The 22,983-nt window shown below is 33.3% G+C and overlaps 2 protein-coding genes across 3 annotated transcripts in view; one reads left to right on the top strand and one right to left on the bottom strand.

Annotated features, from left to right (window-relative positions):
- bves (popeye domain cAMP effector bves) overlaps positions 1-20,377 on the bottom strand; it is a 45,254-nt gene extending 24,877 nt beyond the window's left edge. The window contains exon 1 of one of the 2 annotated variants that reach the window (XR_016457490.1): positions 19,510-20,376. Coding sequence is in view for 1 of the 2 variants with exons in the window: in XM_090109656.1 (XP_089965782.1) it covers positions 19,510-19,992 (483 nt within the window). In the remaining variant the exon portion in view is untranslated. Of the gene's footprint in view, positions 1-19,509 lie in introns of both variants that reach the window. The other variant, XM_090109656.1, reaches the window with a different exon arrangement.
- A 307-nt stretch (positions 20,378-20,684) lies between these two features.
- LOC149902699 (tRNA-splicing ligase complex subunit ASW-like) lies at positions 20,685-22,445 on the top strand. The gene is made up of 3 exons (XM_090109581.1): positions 20,685-20,846; positions 20,924-21,277; positions 22,217-22,445. The coding sequence occupies exons 1-3, from the start codon at positions 20,772-20,774 to the stop codon at positions 22,277-22,279; spliced, it is 492 nt and encodes a 163-aa protein (XP_089965707.1). The 5' UTR covers positions 20,685-20,771; the 3' UTR covers positions 22,280-22,445.
- The last annotated feature ends 538 nt before the right edge of the window (positions 22,446-22,983 follow it).

Raw genomic sequence — 22,983 nt, 5'->3', positions numbered from 1 at the left:
AAATCTTTAAAGCCACACTGCAATTTCAACTTGAAACAATGCTCAACAAAGAATGCCCTGTATTGTTCTTTTTCTTCATGCGACTTATGTGTTGGTAACAAGAAATATATTCACTTCACCAAATTCTGTTTACCTACATAAATTAAAATCAGGGCGGTAAATTCAGTTCGGTTTTATCTTCGTACTAATCAAAAGGTGTTGGTGTTGAATTTATTTTTAATGAATACTAAAGCAACTTATTAAAAGCATAGTGATGCGAAAGCTATTTAAAATTTGTGGTGTTAATTTGATTTATGGGGCCGTTCATAAAATACGTCACACTAAAATTAACGTTTTATGACCCCCTCCCCCCCGGTTGTCACGCTGTGTCACACTTTCTGTGACCCCCCCTGCAAATATATCGTCACAAAAACTAAGACCCCTCCCCCCTAAACATAATAAATTTTGATTGATAACAAATTTTGATATTAGAAAATGTATTTTTTTATATTTGTGATAAAATTTAAATATTAGCACTCATGTTGAAAAAAATAAATATGTCAAGTTACAATTTATTGTAATAAATATATATACATTTAAATATCTGTATATTTACTAATACGAAATAAATGACTTCTATCATTACAAAATTGAACCCCTGTCCCCCCTTGTCACATCTTGTCACACTCGCGAACAACCCCCCCCCCCCCCCTTGTATGCAAACGTATTTTATGAACGGCCCCTATGTAGTTATATTAAATTACAGAATATTATTATTCTACCCACATCCCCTAACTTTCAAATAGATCATAAGCCTTTAATTCAAATAAATTGAAAAAATGACAGATTCGAATTTCAAAAAATCGAACACCCAACGCTCACTCGCTGCGCACATTTCCACGACACCGGACGTGTCAATCAGCGTTATGAACAATTAATTTAATGTTAGTCCGTAATGAATACCTCACTATTAAATTAATTACAGAGAGAGAGTTCAGCAGCCGTGTGACGCGGTTTAATCAACGTGGATTACAAGCATGCAAGAATGATCAGCATAAAACATTGTTTCACTTTGTAATATTTAAATGAGAGGACACAAAAATTCTGGTTTTAATCTACCTAGCTACGAAAAAATCCAGAAGCACCGAATTCGTGTAGGAGTCGCATATTTCTCATTTTACACAAATAGACGAATCTAAGGTCTGTGTTGGTCTAAAGGCTGTTAATTACAGTGTCAGGTTTGTTGTTAAGGCAAAATATTAGGTGTTAATATTTTGAAGACAAATTGAAAAAGTAATATAAGGAAAGCTAAAATATTATGGTCGTAAAAATAAAACAAGGAAAGATTGAATTGTATAGTCTTGTATATGTACTTTTATTAAAAAAAAATACTATTTACTACAAAAAGTAGGTACACGACGTTACATTTCGTGAATTTCAATTTCGTTAATTCTACACGCGCACGCAATGTGACTCCGATTGAAGTTTATCAAACACCTTAAGAGCTTCATTTACATTTTAAATTCCTGTCGCGTACATTACCGATCGTTATCAAAATTATTGTATTTTCATACCAAGCTAATATCAGGCAAAATGTTTTGTATACATAACACATGATTTAACAGTACTTATACGAGGATATAAGAAGTTAATCATCTAAACTGAATCTTCTATTGGGCATGTGAAAGTTCCAATAGTTGGTATCATATTACTAAATCCCGTCAGAAACATGGATCTTATAAAATTTTAAACCTGGGCATAAATTCATGATGTTTCGGTGAATCTATGCGACGCTGATCACTTATCAGGTGACACGTCTGCTCTGTTGCCTCCACTTTTCATAAAAAAGTTAATTTTTACAATGGAAACTTGCAGCTTTCCTGTGGGAACATTTCGATCACATCAAACACATCAATTTTTCACAGCGATAACATTAGTAGTAAACAGCAGCATATTTATAGCATGTTTTCACACATAATTCTAATACTTAGTCAAGGCATTTTCTCAACCCTTCCTACATCTTACCCATCCTATCCTATCCAATTCTCTAACCCTGGACGAAATAGTCATCTTCATATACGAACTCACTTCAATATAAATTGCGTGTATATCTTTCGTATAAAATCCTCCACCTCCAGCCAAACCTATTTATAGATCATAATTTACCCACTCATAACTATCGAAGCCAAGAAAACATAACATGTTACTTCATTTTATTAGTTAATTACTTGCTAAATACCGTACTCAAAGGTCGCCCATATTAATTAGTCTTTGTCAAATAAAGATTTAGATAAAATGTTTTACAACGGGATGACGTAACTTTGCTTCGACACTGTGATCTTTCGTTTCACTCGATAAAATGCGAATTGTCCATTAAAAAGTGTTCGCCTTGAAACGAAACAAGTAAACAATTATTAAGTCTCCTTGCCTTGAATGTTATTGGATCGTGTAAAATTAACGATAAAATTTAAGGAATTGTCAAAAGTTTTAGTAGATTAATACTAAAAGACAAATTAGATATTCATAACTACAAAGCTTCCAAAGACCTTTAAAGGGCATCTATAGTTCTCAGTTTTATTAGATGAATAGATTGAAATAAAATAAATTTACAGGAACAACTTTCTTGTCCTAAAAAGCCTTTCCAAACATAAGTTACTCACAAAAGTAATTCGTCATATGAAATAGAGTAACATTAAATCACACCAGCATTATGTAACATGCATCATCAGTTAAAAATTTCAATATCACCGGAACAGGTAGAAACTCAAACAAAAAATATGCGCGAGTCTGCCTGCCTTGTGTTTGTGCACACAATATAATACAAGTTTCGTCAATAGAGTTTAAAATGTTTATTGGACGGTCTATTATTACCTGGCAAGAAGCTTATAATCTAAGCTTATAACTGACTTTTTTCATCCGTCTTCAAAGGATAATAAGAAAGGGATACATACTTAGCAAATTTTTTGGAAACCTGACTAAATAGAGGCGTTAAAAGCTTATAATGCCTCTATTTTATTAAGCTTAACATTTAGATAAAATAATTAGGTAGACCAATATATTCACTCCACTAAGAGGTGTCAATACTTTAAAATCCGAGGTACGTTATGTTTGTATATAAAACATCGTCGCTCCGAAATTTCGAGCGACCTTTTAAGGTGACGAGTGACTAGATAGTTCTTAGCCATGTTTGGTGGTAATAAAAGCAGTCGTCTTAGTGCAAGGTCGGAAAATTAAATTAGGACCATTGCAACCAGTAAACAAGATCTCAATTCTTAGTCATTGGTGAGTATATCTACGAAAACTAGATAATAACAGAGATGTTTATATTAATAAAAAACACTGTTTACCAATCACTTGGAACCAAACACGATATTCCCGTGCAAACAAAGTCGCGGCCAACAGCTAGTACACCAATAATAATGGTTTTTATCATCTTTGGTCCTAAAGCCACAACATAAGCCGCTTAAGAAAGGGCCTTTGCAGATAATTAAGCGAACGGCGCAATTTTCAACTTATAAGTTATAACTGAAAAGTAGTGATTACATAAATTAAACTGTATTAAAAATATAGGCTAATACTATAAGACTATTAAGTACTCAAGACTGCAGCGCTCTACAGCCTTCGCAACAACGAGTTGTCGACTTTTTAAAGAATTTTAAATAGATTTACTCTGTGCTAATTCTGGTCAACAGTGTTCCATTCAAGAATGGCAATATTTTATGTTATAAAATTAACATTTTTTTAACCGACTTCAAAAAAAAGGAGGAGGTTATCAATTCGGCCGGTATATTTTTTTTTTATTTTTTTTTTATGTATGTACACCGATTACTCCGAGGTTTCTGAACCGATTTACGTGATTCTTTTTTTGTTCGATGCGGGATGGTGTCGAATTGGTCCCATAAAAATTTTATCCGGATAGGCCTAGTAGTTTTTATTTTATGAGCATGTTTGTCTGTATTTGTAAATGTTGCAAGTGCAAGTTTGAAGTCGGTTGTTTTTAACGCAGTTATCACTTGTTATTGTAGTGTAAAGGCGTCCATATAATATACTGCAAACACATAATGCGTGTGACGGTTAATACAACATCAACGTTTTCTATGAGGCTACTTCACGGGGTCTACTATGGCATAAAAAAGGAATAACATATACCTCGTTATATTGACTTTACAGATGAATTTGTAATTACCTCATCTTGCGCCACCCTAGACAGCATAACTAATCAATTTTACTAACCCTTCTATAAAAAAACCATCATGGCTACTGCATTTCTAAAACGGCTTAACGTGCAAATAAATTCAGTTTACATTGGTCCTTTGAAATTCGGAATTCTTCCTCAAATTGAAATTAAATTTTTAGCTGTATTTCTTCCACAATAGGTCCTTATACCTAGCGTCCTATATATTTCTCATAATCTAAAGAAATCTTTTCCTCTTACCCAAACAAATACTCGGTCAGCAGCCATGTTCGTACAAGCAAACCTCATTTCACATGCATAAATCCATTTGAGTGTAAGCGAATCGATAACAGGAGCTGAGCACAGAATCGCATCGAACCCTCGACTTGATGCAATATTGGAAGCTTTGCATAAATCAATCTGAGCCGTGTAGCGAGCGTTATTTAAGAATCGTGTCCTCTGTTTTCGTGTGCTTTAAGATGAACTGTAAGCAGCTAATAATCTTCAGTAATGGGGTATTAATTTTCTATATCCTGCAGTATCGACTCGGTCCCTGCAGAACCAGAATTAAGACGAAGATACTGTGTCTCTAGAAATGTAATTCACTAGCTTTTTACTGGTGAAATATTTTCAAAATATTATGTTGTTTATCACAGACCACATTAACATAGTCAGTTTACAGTACAGTTAGAACATTAAAAAATTATTGTACACTTTTATACCGAAAAATTGTCTAAACTGGAGCACTTACAACTTTACAAGCTTTGTTTAATTTATAAATTGATAGCGACTTGTAAATCTCAGAATGTTTACTTGTTTATTTGACGCTACCGTGGTTTGTAGTACTAATATTAGAAGACTAGCGAAGATAAATCGAGCATGCCCAAAGCGAAATACGCTCTGATTCCGAGTTAAGGAATATCTTTGGTACCTATTTAGGTGATGTGTGATCTGTCAATTTCTGACTCAAGCGGATAATTTTTCGTAGATTTTTCATATCACACTCTTGAAGATAGGTTTTACAGATTCTGGATGTGTTCTGTTTAGCCTATGTGTAAGTTAACCTTACAAATAAGTATTACACATGAAAATAAACTTCAAAATGTGTTATCTGGGGCTTGATGAACCAGTGTTGAAACTGTCTTTTAATTTCCAAAACATGATCCTCCCAATGGGATGGTAACTAATTAATCAAGACGAAATAATTAACCACTCGCACGTGTTCTTGTACGATGTAGGATGGATCTCATATCATCTGCTACAGCTGGCATATTGTAGATAGTAATTTCACTGCGAGTTATCTTCACGTATATATAATATTAAGTTTATATTTCTTTCAGAATGATGTTCGCATAAAAAAAGACGAATATCAAAACATTTCATTTCATAAAATATATTTTTAAGATATATCTCCTCTGTATTATCGCCATAAAGCTTTTAAAGTTGAATAATTTTCATGCCAAAATATCTGATTCGATTTTAGTGAGGAAATATTAGACCTAGGAGAACAAGCTACTTTTCGCCGCGAAAACGAAGTTTTAATGATGTAAAATAGGGGTTCGAAATTTGCATGCGATAAAACGAAGTGCACGTAAGCATAGCTGCGGGCGGAATGTTGGTAGAAAACAAAATAGACTTTGCAACGAGATTAAAAGATACAATCTAAATTAATTGACGACGTCGTATAATCAATCTCGACACAGCATTATCAACATGAATCGAGTTTTTAATAATTTAGGGACTTTTAGTCTTTACTTTGTGCTCTGACCTAAAATAACTGACGCTATAAATTTAGGGTACGATGGAAAAGTAATGACACAGTTTTTAAACAAATCCAGTATTGAAATACTCCGTAGGCTTTTCAGGTATCAGACACAATAGTACCTCACATAACAGTCTTCTTTTCACAGGAAAACTTATTTCCTACGCGAGGACGTGACGTGTTTGTAAAATCGTACAGAAGGGAAACACGCGTATATCACCACAACCAGGAGTTTATATGGGTACTGTTTTCATACTTTTAACATTAGCCTGTATTAAGGTTTATGTTGTAATAAAATAACATTAATGTTTCTGCAGTCATGTCTGATAATGTTGGGTTGGGTTTGTTACCGACTTATTAAGTTTATTTTGTAGGTCAGTTTGTTTTTGTCAAGACAATAATGAACCTTTAGCTCACATATAGCGTATGTTATAAGAAGGATCTTGGGTATAACATGAACGTAAAATGTATTTCAGAAAAATAATTTATGTTTAAAATAAAATTCATCGAAGAACAGTTCCATCGATACACCGGATACACCTTTGGTTTCAAATTTATATTTTTCAAACGAAAATAAATGCTGACAAAATAAATTCCTGACCCAAAAATATAGGTACAAATCGAACTAAATCTTTGGCTTTCATAATAAAAACTTGAATCTCTGTTACAGATAAAAGTAGGTCAATCTGCCTTTGAGTATTAAGTCATTACTGCAGCTGAATGACCTGGACCATTGGCACTGAACCTAGGTCATAAATAGTGCCCTGGAGTGACATAATAATGTAAGATTACTATAATTTTATCTTGATAGAACAAAGCTTTGCTTGATAAATTAATTTTCTATGGACTTTAACTTCTGCCATAATAATTATTATCTTGTTGTATATTTTTTTGTCGGACTTCCATACTTAGTAATTATTTCACCATATTTTTATACGACAATCCTCATTCTGCGAGGACAATTTTATCACGTAGCCCCCACGTAAAATCCACGTCACCTCTTACCAACATTTTTCATAAAAAGCGGAATAGCACGAGATTATATAGTTACCTACAGTCCATATATATTTTCTATAGAAATCCTCATAATTCTATTCACGAGACAATGTCTTGAATCATGTCGTTACCTTATATACAATCTATTTTGCGATACAATATAATATTATGATTAATAATGAAATGTGTAACTAGTTAATAAGTTTCAATAAATAACCAGCTGCGCCTTCACTCATCTAGGCGTTATTTATTACAAACCCCTCAGGAATCCAAATATACATTAGCCAATTTATTATTCCAATACTCGACGTATCTACATAGTTTAGTCTATTCTATTGATTTTGGCTCAATAGTGTTTACTTGTACCTGGGTAACAACCAGATGTGCACACATACAACTTTCACATTTATTATTTTATTGTTAAACTAGCAGTCCGCCCCGGCTTTGCCCGTGGTACATATTTAAGTTTTCTCTCCATTAGAACCATCCTCGTACTTCAAGGAATATTATAAAAAAGCATTATCAAAATCGGTCCACCCGTTCACGCGTGATGCCGTGACCAAGGAAAACGGGTTTCATTTTTACATGTATAAGATATGCAGGTACATTAAAGCGACAATAATCTCGTTTCATTCCGAGAGTTTAGTACATAGACTAGTGCTTAAATAAAAAAGGATAAGTGTAGTTACTTTCAGCAGACTTATAAGAACAGATGCTATCGCTCTTTCAGAAATTAAAACCTTTTTAACAGTTTACAGTACTGTTTCTGCTCCAGGATAAACTACTCGTATACCAACATAAGACATTTACTTAAATGTTACTAATGACAGGCTTGGTAGTTGGTCGATTAGAACTTAGCGGCACTACCAAATTAAATACGGATAGATTAACTATCCTCACTCCTAATTTATTTTATCTGGAGACGATTCTAAACTGTAGAACAAAACAGTGCAAAAAAATGAAATAGGAAAAGTTATAGGTCATCTGACTAGGTACTTTTATAATAAAGTATGAGTCCATTCTCTGACCCCAAGTCTCATCTTGTTAAAGTTTTATCGACACTTTGACAAGATTCTTATAAATATACCTATAGTTACAAGCTAAGTACTATGATTCCAATTTTTTTAAAAGGCCTATGTCATTACAATGGAAACAAAGTAGACGAAGAAAATGATGATGATGAAGGCGGTAGCGAAGATAGTAGCTCGAATAACATTTCTAAAATATCCGGAATATTTCCACTTACGAAGGTTTTTGAAGGTATGGGACATCAAAGTGATTCGAAATTCTGGAAACGTTCAAACCCTAGCATTCGTTTGACCCCTGCATTCATCAAATCCATTCAATATAAGTTTATTGGGAAAGGTAAGATATTGTCAGAAAAACAAGATTGCTTTTTGTGACACAGATCACATAACTTTATCTAATACTAGCGGTCCGCCCCGGCTTCGCCCGTGGTACCTACATGTTTAAACTATCCTATCTCTCAAGTTGGATCGAACTGCACATGGTGTGCGAATTTTATTATAATCGGTTAAGTGGTTTAGGAGTCCATTGAGGACACACATTGTGACACGAGATTTATATATATTAAGACTAGTTGATTTACACAACATCACCTGCTCCCAAAAGGAATAACTATATTGTGACTTTTACAACTTTTTTCATGGTTGCTCCGCTTCTATTGGTAAAAAGCGATGTTACATATAGCGTATAGCCTTCTGCGATAAAATTGACTTATCCAACATAAAAATAATTTTTCAACTCGAACCACCAGCAAACCCGTCCAACATCCTTTACGATTCTGATTTATCGAAAATCTCCAGAAAAGAAGTTTAGTTTCGAAGTTTGGTTAAACAACAGAACTTTACATTCATAGAATATTGTCTATAAGCATAGACAATAGTTAGTTAATCAAAGACAATGTTTTCACTTGAGAAACAGAGGAATTCCCACCATAAGTAGAGGTTGTTTTTGTTTGATTTATGGAAATTACACAACGTCATGCTTACTATTCACTTTATTTCATAGGATTACAAATATCCACCTGTGATAATGATGCACATGCATTTCCCATCGACTCTAATCTATAGTCAAGTAGGTAATCAGCTTTATGTGCCGCATCTTGACTTATGAATAATTAGTCCACTCAACCTCAAACCTTTAGCCTTGATAAAACGCTTATGATTTCTCTGAAAATGATTTAGATAACTAGACATACACCCTGACTCTAGCCGTATTAAATCGATACTGTCAAAAGCTTAAAGAAAAGAACAAATAAGAAGCTTAAAAAGAACATAGCTTTCTTCTGGTGTAATAATGTACTTGATCCATCGATTGCATTACAAACTTCAAATCCTAACCAAACCAAACTTCTTTAAACTACTGTATTTTAGACGTGTAGATAATTTATACTCCACGTAGACAATAGTTAATCAAAGTCGCACAAAAACTGCGTGCGCTACGAGCCCTCCCATTTGTAGGTCATTCGCACCGCCCTATTTACCCCTTGCCTATTCATACGCTGCGCTTATGGGGTTGAAATATAAAACAGGTCAATTTATTGCCGGTGAACTTTTTAACGTTATCGATCGACGTACTGGTGGTCTTTTGATGGGTTATAAGTAGCTTATTGGGGTTCCATATAAGGGAATAGGTCTAGTGCAGCAGATATTTTTCTATTGCTAACAAATTCAAAATCACAGAAAGAAAGACAAAGGAAACCGAGACTAAATAATAAGAAACAAATACTGTTGGGCAGTTTCAAGATTGACTGTTCTGAATCTTATAAATCTAGAACTGCTATTCACTTAGAAATAGAACAAAATAGCATACACTTTATCCTACCACAAGAGCGTAGCCGCGGGCCAGAACAAGTGAATAATAAATATTTTTCTCCAGTTATTCTTTTCTGAGATTAATTAAAAAGCGTCCAGGTGAACGTGAAATATAAAATAAAAAGAGTAACAAAAAGCCTCTTATTAATGTAGACTGTTTCAAATTTCCGTAGATTTGAGCGTTAAACTTAAATCACTTGAGTTTCACCAATATATTTTAATGGCACGATATGATGCGGTCAGAATTATTAAGCAGGCCTTTGGCGATATTACGTGAATATATTTTTATAAAAGGTATTATTTTAAGCATTCTGTTATTGAACAAACTACAAGATGTGTACAATGAATTTGCCTACCATACTATATTTGTAGAGGTAGGTACCTACATCAAATATTTAAGAATTTAGCAGTTAGGATTTCTCGAGTTAAATTATTAGAGAGCATTGTAAATTTTTAACGCTTAAGAAAGAATCGAAATCGTGATTTATTCATAACATTATTCAGCCCGTATCGGCGTGGAGGCAACTAGCATCTCAACCTGCCAGTTGTAATCAAGGTTTAATATTTGAATTATGTAATATCTGTCTAAACAGAATGGAAACATGGAAAATAAATTAGGTTTTAAACTCGACATAAAATCTTGTATAAATATACTAGGCCAGATTTTTCAATCTTTTGTTAAAACTTTAACTCGTCGAATATCTTATCAAAAATGTTTTTTTCTTTTGACATTTTACAGGTGGCCTTTCTATATTAATTGTCTAATAAGTTTACTTAGGATTGAAATATCCTTTCTGCAACCTCAATAACTTATTTACACAGACAGTAAAATATTTGTCTAGGCTCACAATCTAGGTCCATAACGCCGCAATAGATTTCATCTCACGTACCAATAATACCGAAATGAAATCTATACGGCCATGTGGAGTAATAAACAAGCAATTCTAGAACAATACACGTATTACAAAATCTAGACCACAACATTTGAACTCTGATCATGTATAATCTATTGTTGGGCATTATTGTAATCATTCACTTGTCTTTAATTTCATTATGTTTTTGGCAAAGTACCTAGTCTTCTTTCTTATATATAAAAATGAATCGCAAAATGTGTTGGTAAGCGCATAACTCGAGAACGGCTGTACCGATTTCGATAATTCTTTTTTTATTATATTCCTTGAAGTACGAGGATGGTTCTTACGTAGAGAAAACGTAAATATGTACCACGGGCGAAGCCGGGGCGGACTGCTAGTTTATTATAAACGTCGGATGCAGCAATAGTGCTTTATTCGTTGCTGTTCATTTGTTTATTCTTTTTCTTCCACATACACGTATGTACGTACACACACGCACACCTACACGCACATTCCTATTCAAATTTTACCAATAATTAATTTACAGAAGTATCAATCAGATTTGCATCTGAAATCCGTTTATTTTATACAGATGAGACAGATGGTGTCCAATAATAACTTTTGAAGTGATACTTCTTTAGGCGCGTTGAGAGTAAAATTTCAAGGTCGCGGCATGGCAATACTGTCACGTCATGGAGTAAGGCGACGATTTTGATATTTTTGAATATTGCCAAAGAAGTTTCACTTCTGACACGTAGGCTCGGCACACACTCTTTTTTTCCTTGATTTTGTTCAAAATAACTTTTGTACAAAGCCCCACACATATTCGACACCTACAAGTAGGAATTTGGTTAAATATTCGTAAAGGATACTAAATTTTCAATTTAATATATAAATAAATAATTTCCATAAAAAGACGTCCGAGCACTTTTGAAAATTACCTTGAACATTTCTACAAAACAAATTTCTGGTAGGTTAAATTATGTCAAACATTTCCTTGTAAAGTTTTTATTACGGCTTCAGTTCAATTATTCATTATTAAAAGTCTATTAAATAATAAATGGGAAGCTCTTAAGGGACCATGAATAGATGAAGTAGAGTTCTTTATTGTACAAAACAATCATAAGGAATACTAAATTTAAACCACTTTCACTTCTCTAGTTTCACTTGTTTTTATTATTTAATTGTTAAAAGAAATTATGTACTTACATTAATTTGATAAAATACGAACCGGTTTCCATAATGAGGTAGTTTAATGTTCTTCTCAAGTGTGAATTACGTGATTTTAATAAAGATGCAGTTCCATCAAGAAAATACTTGGTGATAATAGGGAAGATTCCTGAATTACGTCATTGACAAGGTCATCAATGGAATCGTGACGTCACAACGCAAAAATATCAAAGATTGGTTTCTATCAAAGAAACCTCAATTTTTAACAACTAGACTTTCTTATCTCAGCTAATATTAAATATTATATGAAAAAAATAAGAGTCAATAAATGCAATAATTATCCAAAAATATTTTAAACACGATCTTTTGTAATGTCCAGTGTTAAATATAGTTTTAGATAGCCAGCCAGATGACCTTGATCGAAATCCTCTTATCTGCCTATCACTTGTGTACATTTAAACGTAATTGGATAACAAGCGTAATGCCCCATGTCGTATATTTGGTACAAACTGTTCAATCGTATTACATCAATCAAAATCCTTTAAGGAGAATAAGCGTGTACTGACACCGGTATCAATAAATACATGCAAGCAATTTTAGACCTTATAATCGCTAGCGATAGCAAACCAGTAAAGCCTTGATCTAACTTTTTAGACAATGCGTCAATTGAATGACTTTTCGACATGGATTAAGATCAAATTTTGACTTGATAAACTACCCACTACAAATATTGTAATCCATTTTTCTTATTCCCTATTTCTCATTCATTGAACTTTCATGTGCCATAATCAAACGTGGGAAGATACAACACATATTTATAAATGCCTTAAAACGTTAAATTATAAACACGGTCAAATCATGCTCATAGTAATAGAATTACGAAACAGCCAAGATATCAGTTGACTAAAACTATCTCACCCCATTTCCACAACCATTAACGTACTATTTATGTACAATATTTATCAAAGCGGCCATATTTCCAATAAACGCTTTAAATACTACCAAGCTGTAAGCCGCAGTTAAATCTAATATATCGTGCGATAGAGAACACTTAACCTAGTTGTCCAAGTTAAATGACCCCTTCAAACAATCATTTGTTTCGTAACAAGTCGTGCACAAACTCATTTTTAAAAAACATTTCTTCCAATCTGGCTGTTTGGGGGTGTACCGTGACAATGGTGCAATTCAATTGTGGGCATGTATTGGTGGCAAAACGTACATCGCAATCCTGTCTCACTGCATAATCCTGCCTGCCAAAAGCCTCAGGATTTAAAAACATTTCAGTGTTTGCAATAATAGTCAAATTTACTTTTTTCAGAACAAAAATCAACCCTGCCCATACACGTCAACTATTTCTCCATATTTCAAATTTTCCGGTGTTATTTTTGCATTTTCATTTGCAATAGTTTAGACTTTAGATGCATACGTAACTAGAGTTAAACATTGCTCAAACCGCAGCAGAATTTGAACGTGATACTTTTGACGTCTGAAATTTGTTCTCTATAATGCCGGGTCCAGACTGGTGAAACGTAACATGCAATGTAACATTCTGCCTTTCATTGCATGTTCGCTGCAAGCGTGGACGCATAGCGCGCTCTTAACGTGCATTCACTACGAACCTCCCGTATTCGTGTTCCTTGCCCCTTTGTGTTCGTCGAAAAACCGACAAATCACGGATCGCTCCGCGCGCGGCTTGTAATGCTCGTAGCATGCGCGTGTAATGCACAATTCGCGCGCGCAAGACGTCCAAACTATGAGAAATTGTTACAAAGTGTGTTACCTTTCATGATACATTGCAGCAATGTGGACGGTGAATTCTTTCATTGCATGTTACATTTCATGTTACGTTTCACCAGTCTGGACCCAGCATTATAACTTTGACAAAGCCTGGACTGAAACATTAAATGTGTCCAAAAATAATATGCATCGGATGTTTCCAAAAATAAAATAAACAAACATTTTAGACTCAAGTATCACGCAAAAGTTGAATTGATAGGTTTCATGCTTTATATTAAACATTTCTCGATAAAAAGGATAACCATTTGGGCCACTTACGAACCCGATGTTATACAACTGACCCAACTTTCCTTCTTCAGTTTCTTTAAGTTATGCTGATATATCCCAACCTCTCAACCGACCCTTGTATTGAAACATATCAAAGTTATATGAAGTTGGTAAACTTGCCACCAACTCTCATGTATTAAAGCTCCTATTTACATAACTACGTATACAGTTATTAAGAAGCCGCCGGCACCTTTCGCAATTTCCCGTAATAAATATCAGTTCTTCCTGTAGACTGATGACAAAGACAGTGCCTTCCGGAAAATACCGCCCCCTGAACTATCTAGGCATTAATAGTGCACTTATACTGTCTCTGTAAGTGCCTTTTCTTTGACCAAACCATTAATTATATGAGAACGAACTTCCTGTGTTGTAACTTTAATACCCATATAACTTGTAATAACATTTATGTAATGTTTTTGAAGTACTGAGTAAATGAAAAGCATCTTATTTCATCATATTCATTTTCATTAAGCAGTTTACGGGGAATCTTGTGTTTGATTTTTATATTTCTACATTCTTCAATTTGCAACTGTGGCTTACCAAGTGACATTTTTCACGATCTCTTGGATTCTCTACCAGGAACACCAGGGAATTTTGTTTTGAACATTTGATATACCTTATCAAGTATTGTTCAACTTTTTGTGACAATAACAACACCTGCGTGATACTCCCTTTACGTAATACGGCATATTGGATCAAAGGTGAAATTAAATACTGTTTATAAAAACAAGGGACCTCCCTACCTTCAATATAAAATGTTTTTCGTGTTCGATTACATCGGTGGTCCAAGTTAATAATCAATGAATAAGAAATGTGTGTTTAATAAATCGCAAAAGATTGAGCTTAAAACTAAGAAATACCTCACAAAAAATAGTATTATACCGAAGATTCAGCTGATGGCTTTGCTCGCGTGGTTCTAATCCTGCCTATAAAATAAATTTCAACTTGCTTATTTTAGTATGGAAGAACAATCGAAATCTTTAGGTTTACATATTTATCACAACAGTAGCATAATTTACGTGTTCAGAAAACTTCTTATCTAAATTGTAATTATGCAAGGACAATCAACATAGTTATATGTAATTCAACGTAATGTTATCAGCATTTGATAACAATCTACATACCACAATCCACATCATTCGACGGAAATGTTAGCAATCGGAATAATAACTAATTCAAGTACAAGCGTTAGGAAGTTGTACAGTTTCTATGTTATGATGACAGTTTTGTTTGTATACTAGCTTTCTATGTTGTTATTTGGTCTCTGTACACTTAAAATCACACCCCTCAATAGCTCTTTTACGACGTGTAAGAAGGCCAGATAAATAAACGCACTTTCATGTGTTTAATATTAGTTAGTAATTAGTATGAACAAAGACGTAGGATCTGTGTGTAGTGTGTACCCAACATTTTTTAAAACTTTAGCATCAGCGTAACCTAAAATTTAACGTAACATTAGTACAGAAATCAAAAGACATCGGTCATAACATTCAGGCTCCGTTTTAAACTTGATTTTGAAGTATATTTCTTACCCTATGAAATAATGATTTATAATGTACATACTTCGACGATTATTAAGTACCTACCTATACTTCTTATAGCAGTACCTATAATTCTTATAGCAGTACCAACAAATTACATACACGTATCGAATTGCTGACCTATTTCGGTGATCGATGAAAATATCTAACTACCGAACACGTATTTCAATGTTGTGTTACCTTACCGGGCACCGTCATTACAACAAATTGTACAAGCAATTAGTAGAATGGCTGTCACATCCGAAACAGTGGGCACAGTGTTTGTAACTCGATGTTAAGCAACTCTATTGCTAAGGGAAAACAATTTAGACGCGAACAGCGGGTGACCAGCGTAGTATTCTAAGTAATAAGTACAGAATAGGACTGTAGGGGTATAATTTCGGGCATTAATTTTAGTAGTAATTAGTTAGAGACTAGCACTTATTTTTATTTACTAAACCGCATACGGATTTATGCTCTATTTATGTATGGTCCATCTATGTAAGGTCGTATTTTCTTTAGAGTAAACTTTGAGGCATTGAATTCGTCTTAATTGCGAAAGTGATTTAACATAGTCCGGGATACATCGCCCATTTTTGTAAGTGATTACTATCAAGCTAATTTTTCGTGAGTAGCTTTATTTTGATGAGATGCCCAATAATTTCATGTACGAAACTCTCGATTGTGGTAGCTTACAGAGGTAACAAGGATAAAAATTTTTGGTTTGACGGTTCTCAAATATTTATTACGCAATTTGTAGGACAATATGTCTGTTGAATTATATAAGTATTAAATAAGTGAAAATAAAAAAATCAGCTGGTTAGTAATCATTTATGATAACTTCGTTATCGATACACATTGGAAAGGGGGACTCTTTGATCAAACCATAGATTTTGTAGGACAAATATTTTTTCGGATAATTTAGATAATTATCTTGAGATTGAACAAAAAAAAACATTCAGTTAGTAATTAATATTTGAGATCCATCAAATCAAAATATTTTATCCTTGTTTCCTCTGGTAGCTACCACAATCGAGAGTTTCGTACATGAAATTATTGGGCATCTCATCCAAATAAAGCTACTCACGTAAAATTAGCTTGATAGTAATCACTTGCAAAAATGGGCGATGGATCCCGGACTAACATCAAATCCAGGATTGAACCGAGATCAAAATCTTAATGTTATTCAAAGTTATAACTATCCTTCAACTAAACTTTCCCTTTAGTTCGATCCTAGCATAATTAAATAGATTGAAGAGAATATTTGATTGGAATTCCCAGGGAAAACAGTAACGTGGCCGACCAAAGCTGGCTTGGCTTTAGACTGTTATCGCAGAGGCGAAGTCGATTGGAAATTGCTGGATCGAAATCCAACATGTTACCCAAATTGGGATGCATAACACAGTACTGTCGACGCCCTTTGCACTAGCAGCTAGGGGCCTTAATATTATATTACAAGTATTTTTAAATAGGAAGGGAGTAAAACTCGTCAGCTCATAGCTTGATCCTACGATTCCTGTCACTTTCGGCCTATGTATTGACTTTCGAAGCTAACGTGATTCATTGAGACAAATATGGTTGCATGAGCTTTTAGAAAACCTCTTATTGTTTTAAACAACAATATACGTAGTGACATCGCGATTGTTTGAGAAATTTGGGAGTAAAATAACGACAAACATCTCCAAAAACGGGCTTTCTATACAATTAAGGATTTCACTAAAAAGTTTCGCGTCTTTCTAATATGTAATACCAATAAAAATTTACTTTGAGGATATTCAATAGACGATACACAACTTGAATGAGTTGAACGTAAAATTTTACGTGGTAAAAATATCTATATCTATAAGAAAATAGCTTAATAATTATATCTGAATAAGGTTAGCTCGTTATTTCGTTATAATTTTAGCTCCTATATCGATTATTTGATTCTCAGTGTAATAAAATCGAAAGTGGACTGAAAAGTGAAAACAAACTCGCGGTAAATAGCCGCTCATTTATAAAATTGTTCTATTAGTCATTTATAACATTGTTCTATTTGTGTGATTATAAAATCTAAGTGCTGAAATTATTATATTTTAACATAGATTGATTGCCGACGACGAGGTTGTGATTTCCGCGCCCAAAAGTAAATTTCGTAAAAATGGGAAAATCGTAATATCAAATGATTAATTTTCTTCATTAATGTAATATAAATACTAAACATAATTAAAAAGTTAATTTTAACTATTCTCAAAGTTGATACCTATGTTTTGTATATTCTGAGGGAAAAAGTTGTCAATTTATTTTATGTTGAAAGATTGCCACCCCAATAGTACAATAAAAACTAAATCTATGAATATCTGTAACAATAACCAAGTAAACCACTAAGTAAACATAATCATTTAAAAAGCAATATTTGATGAAATTCTTCTATTGGGCATATTTTAAAGTTCTTCATACACCTACCTACTTATTACTGCATATAAAAATTAAGAATACATTAAGTATCCTTGTAATCCAATGGAATGAAAAGAGCTTGTATGATTATTATTAATAAAACCGGCCAAGTGCGAGTCGGGCTCGCGCACAAAGGGTTCCGTAGCAGCAAATATAATAAATTACAGTTAAATCAACCTATCTCAAAAACTATAAGAGATACTTTGATCAAACCAAAAATCGTTGAAAGAGTTAATTAGCATGCATCACCTCTATTTTTTTTAGAATTTTATACCCCGTAGTTATAAAAATAGAGGGGGGGGACATACTTTTTACGACTTTGAGAGCTGATATCTCAAAAACCGTTCACTTTAAGAAAAATGTTTTTTAGAAAACTTTATATCATTTTAAAAGACCTTTCCATTGATACCCCACACGGGTATGTACATCGAAAAAAAAAATTTCATCCCTCAGTTACATGTATGGGGGGCCCCACCCCCAATTCTTTTTTTTAGGGTTCCGTAGCCAAAATGGCAAAAACGGAACCCTTATAGTTTCGTCATGTCCGTCTGTCCGTCTGTCCGTCTGTCCGTCTGTCACAGCCGATTTACTCGGAAACTATAAGTACTACAGTGATGAAATTTGATGGGAATATGTGTTGTATGAACCGCTACAAAAATATGACACTAAATAGTAAAAAAAAGAATTGGGGGTGGGGCCCCCCATACATGTAACTGAGGGATGAAATTTTTTTTTTCGATGTACATACCCGTGTGGGGTATCAATGGAAAGGTCTTTTAAAATGATATAAAGTTTTCTAAAAAACATTTTTCTTAAAGTGAACGGTTTTTGAGATATCAGCTCTCAAAGTCGTAAAAAGTATGTCCCCCCCCCTCTATTTTTATAACTACGGGGTATAAAATTCTAAAAAAAATAGAGGTGATGCATGCTAATTAACTCTTTCAACGATTTTTGGTTTGATCAAAGTATCTCTTATAGTTTTTGAGATAGGTTGATTTAACTGTAATTTATTATATTTGCTGCTACGGAACCCTTTGTGCGCGAGCCCGACTCGCACTTGGCCGGTTTTATTACTATTTAGTGTCATATTTTTGTAGCGGTTCATACAACACATATTCCCATCAAATTTCATCACTGTAGTACTTATAGTTTCCGAGTAAATCGGCTGTGACAGACGGACAGACGGACAGACGGACAGACGGACATGACGAAACTATAAGGGTTCCGTTTTTGCCATTTTGGCTACGGAACCCTAAAAATGATGTATTTATCATTATTTAAAATGCACTCATCAAATATAAATAAAAGACCATTACTGCATGAAAAATTCAATATTTCTTTGAAAGTTATTGAGTTAGAAGCAACTGCAATATTACATCACTCCGATGAACTGGTCTTGTATAACAACAATGGTGTTCCATATTTCATTTATCACATAAAAGTAAATGCATGTAAATTATTATTTATACATTACCAAAATTAATATAATCTGTCACATTTGTATAAAAATCAAATTAATTTAATATAATCAATTTCACACGAGATTTGTTTGATTATGCATGTTTAACCTTGGATTGTTGATAACCTTATGATAATTATTTTTGAATTCTTGAAACAATGGAGTCTCACTTAATTAATTTTAATTAAGCTAATATATAAACATAATAAATAAATATTTATTCTGTCATGTAAAGGGGAATAATAAAAAAACACTCACCTCCTCAATTTCCTTATGAAACTTTATAGGTCTCATCAAATAGAACTGTATTGCAAAATATATGAAGTTTATGATCACAAATGCACTGTTCCAGAGCACAGCATCCAAGTAGCATTCGATGCTCCAAGCCCAGAGGCCAGAGAACGCGCACCCGAGGATCAGCGACACACGCAACCATATCAGTCCCGTCGGAGTGTGGGGCGCGAGAAACGATAACAAAAAAAATACGTTCGAAACTTGAAAAAATATATGATTTATCGGCCTCCACCGCGGGCAGTGGTTCAGGTAAAAATCCCACATCGAGGGCCGCTCCTGTATCGTCACATTCACGAAGTCGCTAGTCTCGGGCGCTTTCGACGTCTCGATCAGCCCCATGTCCGAAACCGTCGTGGAAGCGACGTCACTGTCCGTGCTCGTCAACTCTGTGGTAACATTCTGCAGGCCAGTTATCATTCCAATCGCTAAGGCACTGAGAAATAACATAATCCCACCGAACACAAACCTCCGGGTCCAATCCACACATCGATATTTTCTCGAAGACGTATTGCATTTGCGCGCTATTTTATCTCACTTTTACACTGCTGTTTTAATTTTTTTTAGATTCATGAAGGTATGTAGAAAATGCAAGATTTATTTTTTCATTCAAAATAAATAAACTGCAACTAACACTTTTTTACAGCACTGTACCGATAACGAAAATTATTGTTTTAGTTTAACTCGCACTTATAAAAATATTTCGACTAGTAAATCGTTTGAAATTTAAAATACTTAATTATTTTAAAAATAAATAAGGATCGAAATATCGAGCAGCAAACAATCAAAACCTAAAGAATGACAAATGACAACTGAATAGTGATTATTATGCTGAACTCTGAAGTGTGAAGTGAACAACAGATTACAAGACATCTGACAGCAGAACTTCGTAAGATAATTCGCCAATTATATACATCAATATAGCATTTTATTACGAGATAATAATAACATGCGTTGATTCAAAGATATTTTAATTGCTAGTGAGTTGAGGCTCAAAATCATCAAAAATATTGGTACCAAAGTTCTTCATTTTGTCTGTGGTTGGTTAGTGTCAAGATGACATTTAATTTTCGAATGACATTTGACAAAAAATAGAATTATTGATATTGACATCTTCGACATTCGATTTCAAGCATATTTCAAGTTTCGATAATGGTTGTATTTGGCGGCTATTTTTACAAATTTCTTAAAATAAAAACAAATCATTCATGTGTTAGCAGTTAAACGTTATGACAATGTCTTGCGATATGTTATTGCATCCTGAACTCATGAGCAATGAACAATTAATATATATAATTCAACAGGTATCTATTCGTTCACTGTGTTCTTTCAAAATTATATAAAAGTACAGTGGTTTGTGATTTATTATTTTTGTTTTTAGAGACATTTACGAGTGCCAAATATTCTATCGATGCAGAGGCATGATCTCCTGTCTTTGTTTCATCAATTTTGTGTGCCCTATGGGCAAAGGAAATACAAGGATACTGGGAGAGGCAAAGTTTTAAATAAAAACAGAAATACAAGTCCGGAACCGACCACAAAACTTAATTTGCCAACTAACGCACATGTAAATGTAGAGAGCACACAAATTCATTTAAAATACACAATTCAGAATGACAGATTGAGACCTCCACCGGACTTGCTATCAGGACACATAAATAAGAAAATGAAAGTGGAAATAAAACCAGTAATCAATGAATCTGATAAATTCAAGAGAAAAATTCCTATTGATCCTGTAAGTATTTTTTACATTTTTATTTTATCAAAATATTCTTTTGGTTTTTGCAATCCTTACTTCTTTACCCTTGCTCCTTATGTTTTACAAATGCGAATGTTATTTCATTTTCTTCCTTTCATGTCTCAACAATGCAATTTCATGATATAATGATTTTTGTGTCTCGAAATGGTCTAGAAACTAGAGAATGATTTATGGTTTAGTTTTTTCCAAGGTCAACATCATTTTATATTTCCATGAGAACTTTTAACCACAAGTGCTGGTAACATTATAATAGTTTAAAAGCCTCCATTTGGTTTATAACATAAATTTTGACTTAAAGTTCTGTATTCTACAAGGACAATACTTGCCCTTCAAAGAAAAGTTTATTAAAAAAAAAATTGTGTAGTTCAGTAGAGCTCTGCTGTTCTTAACAATATTTGCCACCAAAAATATGTGAATTTTACTTGAAATTTGGAAAACTAAGACAGTTACTCTTCTGTGGTATATAACACTAACTGTGATAACTGTGAATAAATCCATATTATGTAACTTGTATTATGTATTATTCTGATTCATAAGCTATAAGACTGTTGTGTGTGTTTGAACTGAAACTTCTTCACGTTGAGAGTTAATTTTTTAAGGTTGCCTCATGGCAATACTATCACATCATGGAGAAAGGTGATGATTTTGGTATGTATGAATCTTGCCAAAGAAGTTTCACTTCTGACATGTGTGCTCGGCATACACACACATTTTTTACGTGTGATTGTGTGTGTGTATCCATCCATTTGAAAATTGAAACTATCGCATAATTATATTGGTAAAGGTACATGGAAATTTATTTTTATTAAGATAAACATAGAAATTGTTTTCAAAATTGTTAAAAACTACAAAAATTCGTAAAATAGAAGTGCTTCCAAGTATAAAATTTAATATTTTATTATGTTTTATTTTCAGGCAACACTTGTCACAGATTGTCCACCAATCAAGAGGGAAAGGAAACCAATAACATGGCCGTAGTTTTTATAAATAAGTTTACAATTATTAATGGACTGACATTGCATTTTGAATGTTTATAAATGTGTGTGATAATCTTGGATTTAAGTAATTATTGTGAAACAAACCATGTAAATAGAAAATATTTGTAATGTATTGATGTGAGGGAAAAATAAAATCTTTTCTCAAAGCCTGGTGTACTAAATCAATAAATTAATAAATATAATGGATAAGTAAAGATGAACGTGCAAGAATAGCTAGAGGTATGTAGTTATATAATGTATTATATTTTGTATTGTTACTTCTTGATGGAACTGCATTTTATAGTAAAGAAACACAAAATTCACTAGTTCCACTTTATTTAGATTTTTATTATAATATACTACCCATGTTGTTTGTGAATTGTGTGTTTCTTTACTATACTGTATGTAGTTATATGCATTTTATTAATCTTGTAGTTCCCTGATTTGCTTCACTGTAGCATTATTTATTGTTGCCTGTATGAAAATTTTTAAAACAATTTCAAGCAGATTATATTTTATGTTGGATTTGTATTTTATGTGATTTTATAAATATTGCAATATGCGTATTATTCCTAAAATTTTAATTACTGTTAAATCTATTCATCTCTGCATTTATGTTGGCTATGCTCATCCAAACAAAAACAAAACAAGTGTCAAGGGCTTGTCAATCTTTTCAAAAGCAAGACTCTGCTATTATCTGCTATT

Source organism: Colias eurytheme, chromosome 14, assembly GCF_061535395.1.
Source record: "Colias eurytheme isolate Ceu_HAF_F1 chromosome 14, ilColEury1 Martin Lab GWU primary, whole genome shotgun sequence".
Taxonomy (NCBI): Eukaryota; Metazoa; Arthropoda; class Insecta; order Lepidoptera; family Pieridae; genus Colias; species Colias eurytheme.
Note: the sequence above shows the minus strand (reverse complement) of the source record. Positions and strands in the feature narration are given on the sequence as shown.